This window comes from Sarcophilus harrisii, chromosome 5 (assembly GCF_902635505.1).
Source record: "Sarcophilus harrisii chromosome 5, mSarHar1.11, whole genome shotgun sequence".
Classification (NCBI taxonomy): Eukaryota; Metazoa; Chordata; class Mammalia; order Dasyuromorphia; family Dasyuridae; genus Sarcophilus; species Sarcophilus harrisii.
Window position 1 is genome coordinate 192,310,114 of NC_045430.1, and position 13,309 is coordinate 192,323,422.

General features: G+C 44.8%; 1 protein-coding gene across 3 annotated transcripts; it reads left to right on the top strand.

Annotated features, from left to right (window-relative positions):
- The first annotated feature begins 4,082 nt into the window (after nucleotides 1-4,082).
- On the top strand, nucleotides 4,083-13,265 carry ZYX (zyxin). 3 transcript variants are annotated; one of them, XM_031939270.1, is made up of 10 exons: nucleotides 4,083-4,233; nucleotides 4,419-4,638; nucleotides 5,130-5,317; nucleotides 5,582-5,674; nucleotides 5,826-6,323; nucleotides 9,873-9,993; nucleotides 10,179-10,369; nucleotides 10,544-10,722; nucleotides 11,985-12,105; nucleotides 12,623-13,265. In XM_031939270.1, the coding sequence occupies exons 2-10, from the start codon at nucleotides 4,431-4,433 to the stop codon at nucleotides 12,725-12,727; spliced, it is 1,704 nt and encodes a 567-aa protein (XP_031795130.1). In that variant the 5' UTR covers nucleotides 4,083-4,233; nucleotides 4,419-4,430; the 3' UTR covers nucleotides 12,728-13,265. The 3 variants fall into 3 exon arrangements, with proteins under 3 accessions (XP_031795130.1, XP_031795131.1, XP_031795132.1); XM_031939271.1 differs by having other exon boundaries at nucleotides 4,424-4,638; XM_031939272.1 differs by having other exon boundaries at nucleotides 4,085-4,233; nucleotides 10,200-10,369.
- Nucleotides 13,266-13,309: the final 44 nt, after the last annotated feature.

Here is a 13,309-nt window from a genome sequence, read left to right on the forward strand (position 1 = left end):
CTCTGTTGCTCACCTTATTTACTTTATTCTTTTTTTCTCCCTCTCACCCTCCCTTCCCTTCCCCCCCCCCCCCCCCCCCCAGTCCCCAAGCAAGCTACATTTAAGAAGAGATTTATTGATGATTACATATTTAGATATATAGATACATACATACATTCACACCCACACCCACTCCACATACACAACACGTCTTAAATGAGGACATTTTAGAAAATAACAATTGTGACAGGATCTAAAAGGGGGCAACTAGGCAGCACATTGACTAGAATGCTGGGCCTGATGTGAGAAAGACTCATTTTCCTGAATTCAAATCTGACCTCAGAGATTTACTAGTTTATGTGATCCTGGGCAAGTCACTTAATCCCGTTTGCCTCAGTTTCCTCATTTGTAAAGTGAGCTAGAGAAGGAAATGACAAACCACTCCAGCATCTTTGCCAAGAAAACCATAACAGGGGTCCTGAAGAGTTGGACAGGAACATCAACAACCTGGTCTAAAGTCTTTGGCCTCTCCTTAAGGAAAAAATACCTTATCAGTCTCCCTTCAATTGAAGGCGTAGTCAATGCAAAAGAGTCAACACCCTATTCTGAAATCCTGAGTTTCATTCTTATCAAGAGCTAATTGAGTTAATCAAATTTAGGAAGGAAATCTGAACCCTTAAAACTAAGATTATGTTGGTCACCAAACTAAGAGCTTAAATATCTTATATATGTGTGCATATGGCTATATGAAATTAATATATAAATAACTTTGAAAGGGTATATAAAGAACTCCGATGCAGACACCACATGATGGTAGGCACCAAATGTTGGGGTCCTGTCACACAAAGAATTCACAATGGTCAGGATCTTTGGCGAAAGGCAGTTTTACTTAGGGAAGAGGTTACAGCAAAATGATAAGATACAATAGGCACCAGGAATGATAAATATGAAATAAAGTAGGAGAGCATATGAAAGACAAGTTCCTTAGTGGAATTCACAATTACCCAGTAGAAAGGGAGTATCCCATAAGGTTGAGGTGTGTCCTTAGGTGGCAGATAAACCCTAAAAGAGTTAATCAGCTATAAAGACAAGAAGTGGAGTTGAGAAGCAGAGTAGAATTAGGAGAGATACCATTTGGTCTGAGGAATGGAGTAAGTGGAAAAGATACCACCTGGTAGAGTGCTGGGGGCAGAGACTAATCCAAAAGAGGGCAGTAGTGAAGCCTTGGGCCATAAGTTGTTTTATAGGGAAAATTTAGCCTTAAAGATTTGACAAAATTTGAATTTCTGACTGGATTATCTCTGCAAAATGGGATCATAAAACTGATCTGGATTATCAATGCCTTCTTCCTGACTGCCTCAGGAAATAATTTTTAATTCTTTAATTTCTCTCTGACAACCACACCCATCATTCAGGGCCTAAAGGTGATGGGGAGGAGTGGAATATTCCTTTACCCTTTCCCACTTTCCATTAATTTATATATGGGACCAAAAATTATCTTGAAGTTGGGAAAAACTGGGGTTTTTGCTGAAAGGGAAGCCCCTAGTGCATTCTGAATTGGTAGTGTTTGGCAATTGGAATTTGAACAGATATTATAAAGATTTTGATCCTAAACTCGATAGAAGTTTGGAATAAAGACCCTACTTTTGGTGATTATGAAATTGGAGTTAAAAAATAGACTTCATGCCTTGTGGGCACAAAAGGACTAACTATTTTGCAATCTAAAAGAGTTTTACTCCAGAAAGAAAATCTCTGCTTATAAAAATGAAAAATCCATCCAGACACTCAATTCTGAAAACTACCAAACTAATCAATGGGAAGGAAAACAAGAGTTTTTCTTGAAATGTGAAAGCACTGCAATTCTAAAAGATTTGAAGCCTCTGGATTTTAAGCTTAAAAACGTCATGATGGAAAGTCCACTTCCCTCTCTTTTACAGGAAGATATAGCACTTCAGCTGATGATTTTAGCGTAAGCTAAAAATTAAAAGCAGAAAAAACCTATTCAACCCTTTCATCTAGTGAGTCCATGTTTGGCAGAAACCATGGAAACCAAGGGGGGGGGGGTGGAGGAAGTATTCTTAGTTGGAGCATCATGCAAACGTCTCTGGAACACATCTTTGATATCAAAGGTATGAGTTACCTGTCCCTGTGTGTACCCTGGAAGAAGTATTCCTTATATATTGCATCTCCATACATGTTTCCCACGTATAGTTCATCTTTTTCACTGATGGTATGTGTTTGTAGAAGAGTATTGTTTGGTTTTATGGGGGAATTATTCTAGTAATGCTTGTCTTATGAGGCTAATTGATTAACAGTCTTTACATTGATTTACTGATATTTGTTTACTACTACCTAGTGAAAATCAACACATTAGTAGGGGATAATTAGTTATGGTTTGAGGGAAAGTGGTCTCCGAGAACCTTGAACTTGGAATGGCCTATAAGAGAGACCCAATTGTGAGTGGAGTATTATTTAATTCTTGCAAGTGACAGCCTCAGTAGTTTAAAAGCAGCTTGAGGTGAGTGCTGGTTTTCAACTTTGAAATTCAATGTCTAACACTTTACATTATATATAATAAGTATTTAACATACATTTGGTAAATTGACTTATTTATTGAATTGATATGATAGGTAGTAGGAATGGAAAGTAAGGGAATACATTAGAGATTTGGAAGAAGTTTGGAACTTGAAATACTTAAAGGCAGAAATTCCTATTGCTTAACCCAGATCTGGAACCTAGTAAGTGCTGAATAAATGACAATTGACTTGATATCTTTCAAAAGATATCTTCAAAAGAAGAACTATAGCATTTGGTGATAAAGGATCAAGACTGAAGATGACTAGAAACTACAAGTCCCCACCCACTGGGTAATATGACACCAAACAAAGCATTTACTGTGTATGGCCTAGAGACTCTCTTTAAGAAGATTTTGATTAGGTCCCTTCCATTTATAGTTCTCTCTCTTTTTTTTTTTTAATTATTTTTATTTTTTTATTACACGTTAGGTTTTCTTTTTTGGCGAGGTGGAGATGCCCCAAACTGAATTGGTTCTAGCTTCTTCGTGTGTGAGTATGTGTGTGTGTGTGTGTGGGGGGGGGGGGGTTGGGAGAGTGGTTGTGTGAGAAAAATACCTCCCTAATTCTCTCCCCCAAATCTTCAGTAACTGCAAAGGTCCCACTCCCCATTCCACTAAGGGGCCAGCGGAGTGCATGCTTCGGGCAATTCTAAAACTTAAATTCACTAGCCCGGAGGGGCTTTTGGGGTGGAGTCCTGGCTACTCCTGAGTGGCTAAGAGGGAAGCTACGAAATGACCTATTTTGAACTCGTATCTCAGATCTAGAGACCTCACCCCAGGGATATAGGGTCTGGTTATTTAACTGATCTTCCTCATTTCACTTTCTCAAGCGCCTGCCTCCCTCCCCCAAGAATGTGGATTTGAGTCCTCAGCGTGTGAGTTAGTGGCGGGCTAGTGGGGAGTGAGAAGAGATCTGGTGAGCGCTTAGAAGGAGGTCTATGTCCCTTCTCCTCGTAGTCTTGTCCTAGAGCAGATGGGCGGGAATTCTTGGGGAGTTGGGTGGAAGAGGGCATAAGACAGAGGAGTTTAAAAGAACAGCTGGTAGGAACAGCTGGTTTGGACTTAAAGACCAAGTCGCGGGCAAGGGCTAGAGCTGCTCATCCCGCCCCCAACCCGACTTTGGCCGGCACAAAGCCGAAAGGGGGTGGGAGGTGAGCATAGGGGGGAATGGGGGGAATTGGGACTGTGAGTCAGATCTCTGGCAGCTGTGTGTCTGGGAAGGAGGAGGGGGCCGCCGTGGGGGGGTGGGTGGGGGTGGTGTTAGGAAGGTCAGGAAATGACATCAGCTGAGCGTGTTTTGGGAGGGCTGGTCGGTTTCTGATTCTGTAGCCGGCGGGGAGGTTTGCTGGGGTGTATGTGGAGGGGAGAGGACAGTTCTCTGCTTTTCCCCGCCCTAGGCGTGCTCAGGGCCCCTTCCTGGGGGAGTTTCCTGCCCTTCCATCCCCCCAGCCCAGCCTGGCCACCCCAGCTCTCCCCGCCTCCTCCCCTCGAGCTCTCCCCGCCCCCTCTCTGGGCCGCTCCTTGTATGGTCTCCCAGCCTCTCTCTCTCCCCGCCCCCCCGGCCTCCCTCCAGCTAGAAGCGGCTCGGGACACCCGGACTCCCGGAGTCACAGCTGTACTGCACGCAGCACTGACGACTATTCTTTCGGACCGGTCGCGTAGACGGGCAGAGCTCCGCGGTGAGAAAGGAGTGGGGGTGGGGGCCAGGCAGGCAGCGGCCGAAAATGTAAAGTGGGGGTGGGGGCTGCGGGTATTTCCCAGTCTTGCGGCTGGAGGTCCCGGACCCTGCGGGGTGAGCCATCCATTCATCCATCTATCGATCTTTACCTTCTTGGGCTCCGAGTAACTCTGGCCCTTCCTCCAGCACAGCCTCCGCATGGCGGCCCCCCGCCCCCCACCCGTGATCTCCGTCTCTGTCTCGGCGCCCGCCTTCTATGCCCCGCAGAAGAAGTTTGCCCCGGTCGTGGCCCCCAAACCAAAAGTGAACCCTTTCCGGGCCGGGGCTACGGAGAACCCTCCAGGGCCCGGGGCCCAGAGGGCCCAGATGGGCAAGGTGGGCGAGATTCCACCCCCACCCCCGGAAGGTAAGGATTTGGGGGAGATGTCTGCAAGTCAAGGGGGGCAGGGGGTCGGGGAACTTGTATGGATAATGGTGGGGAGGTGGAGGGGGGGTTGGGCCAGGCGTAGCCACTCATTCCTGAGCAGATGTTCTTACCTCATCTTGGAGCCGTGGCCCCAAGCCAGGACTCCTGGGTCCGTTTCAAATTCCTTGCCTGGGGGTGAGAGAGAATGAATGTGGGACAAGTCTCTTTTTGAGTTTTCTTCCTAAACTGAAAAGGGGAGTGAGTTCCCCTTCTCAGCAGGACATCCTGAAGTAAACCACCTTAATGTAAAGAGTTCTTTACCTTCTACCGGGATACCCAAGACTTCAGAGACCCGTACAGGATGCCAAGTAATCAACCTTGGGTCTTCCCTGACAGGCCCTCCTAGAGAGAAAAACAATTCTTAGGAGTTTGGGTTTTAGTGAGAGAACTTGGAGAGCCTTTTTAAATGGACTTCTTTTCTCTATGTCTAGATTTCCCCCTGCCACCACCTCCCTTGCTTGCTGGGGATGATGGAGACGCTTCTCTGGGGGGGCCATTCCCACCACCCCCTCCTCCATTTGAGGAACCATTCCCCCCTGCTCCAGAAGAAGAGACATTCCCTTCCCCTCCACCTCCTGTCGAAGAAGTGGGGGTTGACCCTCCAGCACCAACTCATCAGGTAAGTGAAGGGAAAGGAAAACTGGGGTGAAATTGATACTCCATAAAAGGGCTAGAAGAAGACCTATTGTTTCCACATGACTTCCGCCAGTTATGGGCAGGGAAATATTCAGTGGGGGGGAGGGAACTGTGTATGAAATTTCCATATAATCCTTTAGATTATACAGAAATCGAAAATCCTTGGGGAAGGGGAGTCTTTAAACTGAATGCTTGATATAAATATATAAAGAAGTCTAGCTGGATCCTCAAATTCTTTATTCTTCAGCCCAGAGGAAAGGTGAGCAGCATTGACCTGGAGATGGACTCTCTGTCCTCCTTGTTGGATGACATGACCCGGAATGATCCCTTCAAGCCCAGGGTGAGGGATGGGAAAGGGGGAGGTCAGAAACTTGTGTATGTATGTAAATGTGGGGGCAATGTCTTTGTAGAGACACAAAATGTACCTAAGGGAGGGGTATGATAGGATAGACAATGTCATCCTCTAAACCAATTTCCCCCCTACCTTTTAGGTTTCATCTGGATCTCTCCCAGCCGCCCCCCGATTCCCTCCCAAGCCAAGTGTCCCACCTGCAGCTTCAAGCACAGCACCTCTTCCTCCTTGGTTGGCTCCTACTGGACCTCCTCAGGCTCGCTCTGTATCTGTGACTAAGACCTTAGTCACACAGCCTCAAGCTCCTCCAGCTCCAGCTCCTCCATTGGCATCAGCCCCACCTGCAAAACCATCTGTAGTTCCACCCCCAGCTCCAGCCCCATCCACAATCTCAACCCCAGCCCCTAATCCTACCCCCAAGTTTAATGCTGTGGCCCCCAAATTCACTCCTGTGACACCTAAGTTTAGTCCTCCAGCACCTGGAGGTCCCCCTCATAAGAAGGGGGGTCCTTCAATCCCCACTAGTACAGGACCCTCTCAACAGCCTCAGCCTCCCAGCTTCACCTATGCTCAACAGAGAGAGAAGCCCCGTGTTCAGGAGAAGCAACGTCCAGTGCCCCCTCCTGCCCAGGACCAGGTGAGGGGGAACTAGATTGATCTGAAAAGTAGAAAAGGAGAGGCTAAGTAGAAAATCAGGGAGGCTAAAGTTGGATGTATTTCTGCTTCGAGGGTGGGGTAAAGGGAAGAAGGGCAACAGCACCCCCAGAGGAGGGACCTGGAAGAGTGTTTGGGTGGGGCAGGGTTGAGAATGGGTAAGTAAAATCACTAAATTTTAGAGAAGGCCTGAATGGTTAGTGTTTTAGTGGGGCTCTTCTGGACTGTGGCCTCCAAACTTACTTTACTCTGTGGCAGGTCTCAAGACTAGATCACTAGGTCAGCATTTAGATACTTTCCACTTAGTCTTTTAAGTTCATACCCTTTAACCATGAGAGGATGAGGGAGTCTAATCAACTGTGACTTTCCCTTATCAGCTGTCCACATTGTTTCCTGAGTAGTCATTACTCACTTGGTGGGGGTTGGCCTTGGGCTTTGGGAGCTTTCTAGCAATAGCGTTATTAACATAACATACCATCAGATTTTATTAAGTACCTACTATGATAGAGTAATGTTCCAGGTTCTAGAAATTGTTAAGAAATATATTATGGGCTATCCTTGAGGCTTCTCATCTAATTGGGAAGAACAGGATATATACATAAACATATTTAGCTTATACTATATTCTGTTCTGTGCCAAATAGTATGGAAGATAAATCCAGAATGGAGAGATTCCCCAGGGCTTGAGACATTTGGGAAAGACTTCATGAAAGAAGTAGAACCAGAGTTTGGCCTTGAAGAGTAGGAAGGAAGGAAGTAGAAAGGAAAAGTGAGGGCATCCTGAACTCTAGGGAGTGGAAATATAGGGCATAATGAATAGTTTTAGAAAGTGGCAGTAGGAATGTGTGTGAAATGTTACAAGAATCAGTTGGGTTTCAATTTAGCTAGATTGGAGAGTTATTAGCCTTGAGGAGTAGTGGGAAATAAGTTTGGAACATTTAGTAAAGGACTAATGAGATGTTAAGCCTTTCGAATATTTTTCTGTAGGCAATGGGAAAGTTTTTGATATGTACAAAATACTTTGGGATCTGGAAGATATTGGTAGGATAGAATGTGGGGAGAGACTTATTAGGAGACTGTTGTGCTAGTCCAGGATTGAGTTACCTGGGGGTTGCAGTGAGAAAGAAGAGTAAGATGGAGGTGAAGGATGAGAAGAATTGATGAGTAAATAGTTATGGGAGGAGGCGGAGGGATGACTTCAGGACTTTCAATTTAGGTGACTGGAGAATGAAAGCATTGTTGACAGATGAGAGTAAATGAGAAGATCTGCTTTAGGGAAGTTATGAGTCAGGAGTACGATTATGAGAATTGTCCACTTGGAAGTTAAAAATGAGATTGAGGTAAAATGAGAAGAGTCTAAGAAACCAGATTTTGAAAAATACTTACATTGAAGGAGGAATAGGAGGCAGTGTAACTTATGAAGGAGACTGTCGTGGCTCAAGGGGAAATGACTAACAATAGCAAAGAAGCTAGAGAAAAGTTTCAACAAATATGGGCTTGTTCACAGTGTTGAAGAAGTTAGGCAAAATTAAATCTGAGGAAAAGTCAGGAGATTTCTTCACTACAAGGTTATTATGTGTGATCTTTAGCTGTTTCCGTAGAATGGTGGAGACACATAAGAACTGAAGAACTGATCAAATGGTGGAAGAAATGGAAGCAATAAGTTTGACTCAAGATGCCTTTGGAAAGCCAATAGTGAAAATTTGTTAAGATATTACTGGGCAAAAAGATAGTGGAAATAGATATTGAAAGGGAGGTAACGAGAAACTACTGGATGTGTGGTCAGAGCATTCCAGTTCTGCTGCTTGGTACCTGACCTTGGACAAGTATCTTAAGCTTTCTGAGCCACAAATTCCTCGTGTAAAATTACAGGGAGGGGGTGTGTGGAGTTGTTCTTGCTTTAGTGAGGAGATTAATAGTACATTGTTTTAAGACCAAAGATGGATGTCTAGGCCATGAAAAAGAGGTCTATTTCTTTCTTTGAGACAAGCAGGAAGGAGAAGATGAAGATTTTTTTTTTTTAATTAGTATTAAAAATAGTGTGGCTTTGGAGATTTTTGGAGATAAGTGAATATAATGGAACTTGAGCTCTCTTCATAAAGTAGGGGATGAAGTCATCTATTGGGAGTGAGGGGGTGGGGGTGGAATGGAATGGAGATTTGGGGGCTTGAAGAGCAGGAATAGGTTTTGCAATAGAAAAGGAGAAAATGCAATAGAGTGAGAGAGCTAAATAACAACTGCTGAATAGCATTTGTGTCCAATTGAAGTTAGAGTCCATGAATTTGTAGCAAAGTCAGCACTCTTTTCTTTAGTAGTGTCCAGCAAATGGTAATATGATCTAGGATGCTAGTGTGGTCTGGACTAATTCGTCTTTTCCCAAGTGTGCTGGGGCTTTCCTGTGGATGATTTTTCTGGGGAAAGGCTAAATTGGTTCATAGTATCCACATATAATTGTCTATAATATTTCCTTCATATTCCCCTCCTCTACAAGTACTTTGGATCCAGTTCATGGCCCCCAGAAATCCTTGTTCCAACATAGGGCCCTGAGATTCCCGGTGTGAGAATTCAGAAGTGGGATGGCTAAGGGGACCCATAGGCAGCATTTTGGGTTTAACCTGATCTTCCTGCCCTGTGTTATATTTCTATGCTGGCAGGGTTACTCAGCAGCAGTTGGGACGGGTAGGTGTGCCTCTGGTGTATATGTTCTTTGGAAATGGGGGCTATGCATGTGCTGTAGGGGTATATGTATTTATGTATTCTGTGAGGCTTCTGTGTTTGGGTTGTAAATTTTTTTTTTCCGGTTCTGGGAATCATTGAACATCTTCCCTCATCATCACAGCCATTAGGTGTTACTAAAGTTACCTGAACCTATGAGAGTTTTCATTTAAATATATATTTTTTAAATCCATCTAAAAATTTAGGTTTTGTATTGATTTCCATGTACTTAGTTTTAAAATCGTCACAGACGGTGTTTGGGGTATTTTGCCTTCTATGTGAGGCTTAATAGAAAGAGCCCTGGCCTGGACAATGGAAATGCAGGTTCAGCCCCAGCTGTGCCACGCTGTGACTTTGAGCAAGTTGGTGGTATATCTCTGGGTCTCAGTTTCCTTAACCTGTAAAATGTTGCAGCCACATTAATTTCTCAAGTCCTTTCCACTTTTAGAATGCTATAATCTCTGGCTCTGGCGTGTCTGTGATGTGTATGTCTAGTGCTATAGTGATCTAAGCAATGTATGTGGCCTTTATCTGCACAAGTCTTATTCTTCACTGTCTGTGATACTTTGCATATAGATGATTTTGAGGAAAAGGGATTAAAATGTGTCTGGGGTAAGTATGGGTAGTTGGAGCCTGTTTTCCTTCCTCCTTGGTAGATGTGGCGTAGGGGTGGTATGGGGAATGAGGGGCTTTAGCAATCAGGACAAAACATTTTGGCAGTGGGTGGAGGGGCAGATGGTGAAGCACCTGGGGAAGACTAAAATGAAGGCCATGCTAACAGAAAATGCTGAGAAAAACCAAGACTGTTGGGGTTCTAGGTACGTCCTCCTGGGGCCCCAGGACCTCTGACTCTTCGGGAGGTAGAAGAGCTAGAAGAATTGACACAGCAGCTAATGAAGGACATGGAGCAACCATCCAGTAACAAACCCCCTACCAATGGTGAGATTTGAGTTCCCCTCCCCTCTCTCTTCCCAATAAAGTCTTAAACCGGAAGGGGATCCAGGTCACTACCATACCACCATGTTCCCTACCTCTCTGTCTCTAGCCAGCCTTTCTCCTGATTGTTGTGACTGGCACCTTTTGGCTCCTCTCCCACATCCTTCCTGCCATTTCTATTGTTTCAGTGTTCCCCTCCTTCCCCCCAGAGTATTGTGGTCAGTGCCACCAGGCTCTGGTACGTTCCCAGCCTGCAGTCCGAGCACTTGGGCGTCTGTTCCATGTGACGTGTTTCACGTGTCACCAGTGTGAGCGGCAGCTTCAGGGACAGCAGTTCTATAGCCTTGAAGGGGCACCTTACTGTGAGCAATGCTATGAGGTGAGGAAGACACATGTGGAAACCTGGGACACAGCTTGGGGAGAACAAGGGGAGGTTGCATCCTGTCTCTGGGGAGGTTGTTTCCACACCTTTGTGACCCTTATTTAAATCAAATACTATTCATAAAGCATTTAATAAATGTCCCTTGCCATCCTCTGTTCTACAAAAACCCAGAATACCTTGGAGAAGTGTAGCACATGTGGAGAGCCGATCACTGAGCGCATGCTGAGAGCCACGGGCCGGGCCTTTCATCCCCAATGCTTTACCTGTGTGGTCTGTGCCTGCCCTCTGGAAGGGACCTCCTTCATCGTGGACCAAACCAACCGGCCCCACTGTGTCCCTGATTATCACCGGTGAGCCATGACTCTTGATTTTGCCTTGTCTACCCTCACAATAGGGCCTGGGCTTTTTGTTTGTTGACTTGGTGCATTTCTCAAACAATTCTTTATTTCCAGTTTTTCTTACTTCAGGAGGGGCCCAGGTAACCTGCCTTTGTCTATTTTATAATTTTTTTGTTTAGTTGTTTTTCAGTCATGTCAACTCTTGGTGACCCCATTTAGGGTTTATTGGCAATGATACTGGAGTGGTTGGCCATTTCCCCCTCTTATCTTATTTTGCAGCTGAGGAAACTGAGGCAAACGGACTTGCCTTAAGTCACATATCTATAAAGCCTCATTTGGTGATGATTCTTCCTGATTTCAAGACCCAAAATGCACAATCAAGTTGCCGCCACCCTCTTCCCTCCCCCTTTAAACAATACATTGGAATATATTGGCTTGCTTTTTGCTGCTTCATTAACCCTTCTTTTCCTGGATCTTTGGGATCCATATATTATATTCCTCTTGTCTGCATATGTCGTTTTTAATGAAGGTTTCCCAATTTATGCAAAGCTTGTGTCCTGAGAGCTCTTTTTCAGAGAATTGTTTGACTTGGGATGCATTTTTCTGTAGAAACAATGATTTTATACATATATAGTGGTTACATTTCCCAGGCCAGCCCACAAAAGCTTCTTTCTCTCAGTATTTCTCATTTGTAACAATGTTCCAAGAAAATAACCTTGGGTTTCAATGTTTCTCTTTTTTTTTTTTTTTTTTTTTTTTTTTTTGCAGCCAGGGCACTGGGGACTTGTGTAACTCCTAGCTCAGCCAAGGGTTGGAGGAGTATGGTTGAAGAGAAATAAGTAGGCAGATCTAGCTCCCAGGGCAGGAATTTAATGTGAAAATCCTGCCTAGATGGGGACATCTGTGGTGACCTTAGAAAGTCATCTGGTAATGATAGCATTTTTGTAACACTTACTATGTACGGCCCTGTGCTAAACACAGGATATGATCCCTATTTTATAGATGAAGAAACCGAGGAAGAGATTAAGGATCTCAAAGCTAGTTTCTGAGACTGGATTTGGATTTGGGTCTTGACTTTAAGGCGCTTCCATTCACTGCCACAGAGCTTCCCTATTAAAAAAGGAGACTTTCCTTTTTGAATGACCTTATTTTGAATCGCCTCTTTTCTGCTCCAGCATCTCCTCATCCTCTCTCTTTCCTTTGAGCCCCTCCTTCTTCCCCAGCCCAGATTCCACCTGACACTGATAGCTATTTTTCTCCCTTACCCTCCACAGGCAGTATGCCCCACGCTGCTCTGTTTGTGCCGAGCCCATCATGCCTGAACCTGGCCGAGATGAGACTGTCCGAGTGGTGGCTCTTGACAAAAACTTCCACATGAAATGTTACAAGTGTGAGGTCAGAACGATCACTGGTTTCCCATTCCCCCACCTTGCCAAATTTACATGTTTTGGGTTGGGTGGTAAGGGCATGACATTACAATTAGAAACCAAAGGTGGTTTTAAAAAATCCCAGCCTGTATTATGTTCAGAGGTTGTCCAGGAAAAAAACTGGGGTGTGGGTCATTCCCTCTTCACCTCAAGATCTTTCTTGGAGTGAAGTGGGTGACCTTGAGTTTATAGCCCTGGATTTAGGGGTCATCCATCCTAAAAGATTTAGGAAACATATTTGGCAGGTGAGGCTTTTTAAAAGATTTGACAAGGTAAGGTGGGGCAGGATGGTTAAGTGCCAAACCTCCAGAAGGGAGGAGCTTGGAGCAGAGAAGAGGAAGTAAAAGGGTGGTGAGAAGTGGGGGAAGGGGAAAAGAAGTAGAAGGATGGTAAACAGCTGACTGATAGAGCCTACAAGTGAGATAGGGAACTGTTTACACTGGAAAGATATGCATCGTACTCTACCATCTTGTCCCTTCTAATAGGACTGTGGGAAACCCCTGTCAATTGAGGCTGATGAAAATGGTTGCTTTCCACTGAATGGACATGTACTGTGTCGTAACTGCCACACAACCCGAGCCCAGACATGAGGGTGAACTCATTGATGAAAATCCTGAAGACCCAGGATCTACTCCAGATCAGAGAACTACCTACTTTCAGATCAAGTCTTCTTTCACTCGATTCATCCTCATTCCCCACCTTGAAGCCACAAGAAAATTTACAGCTAGTCTTAATGCTTGTCCCTTTTCAGTTTTAGGGGGACAGAAAAATGATGGAAAGCATCAGAACCCAAGACCAATCCCTTCATTTTCAATATCCCTTTCCCAACCTGGTATGGGACCACCTGTTTTTCATCTTCCAGGCTTCACAGCATCCTTTTGTACCCTTCTCTCTATCCTTTTCCTTTTTGGGGAGCTTGACAGCTTGGGCAGCATTACGCTTTTGCTCTTACACTGAAGCTGTTGGCTGGCTCACTCCCAGCAACCTTTGTACTCTTGTTTGTTGAGGGGTTTGAGGAGAAGCTGTGTCCTGGCTCTATCCCAGAGGCTGGACTGGTAGCACCTTTTTTGGACCACATGTTGTGGGACTCTGGCCACAATTACAAATAAAGTATTCACCCCCACAGTTCCCAAGAATTCAGTGTGATCTATTCCCTAAAGGCTAGGGGGGGA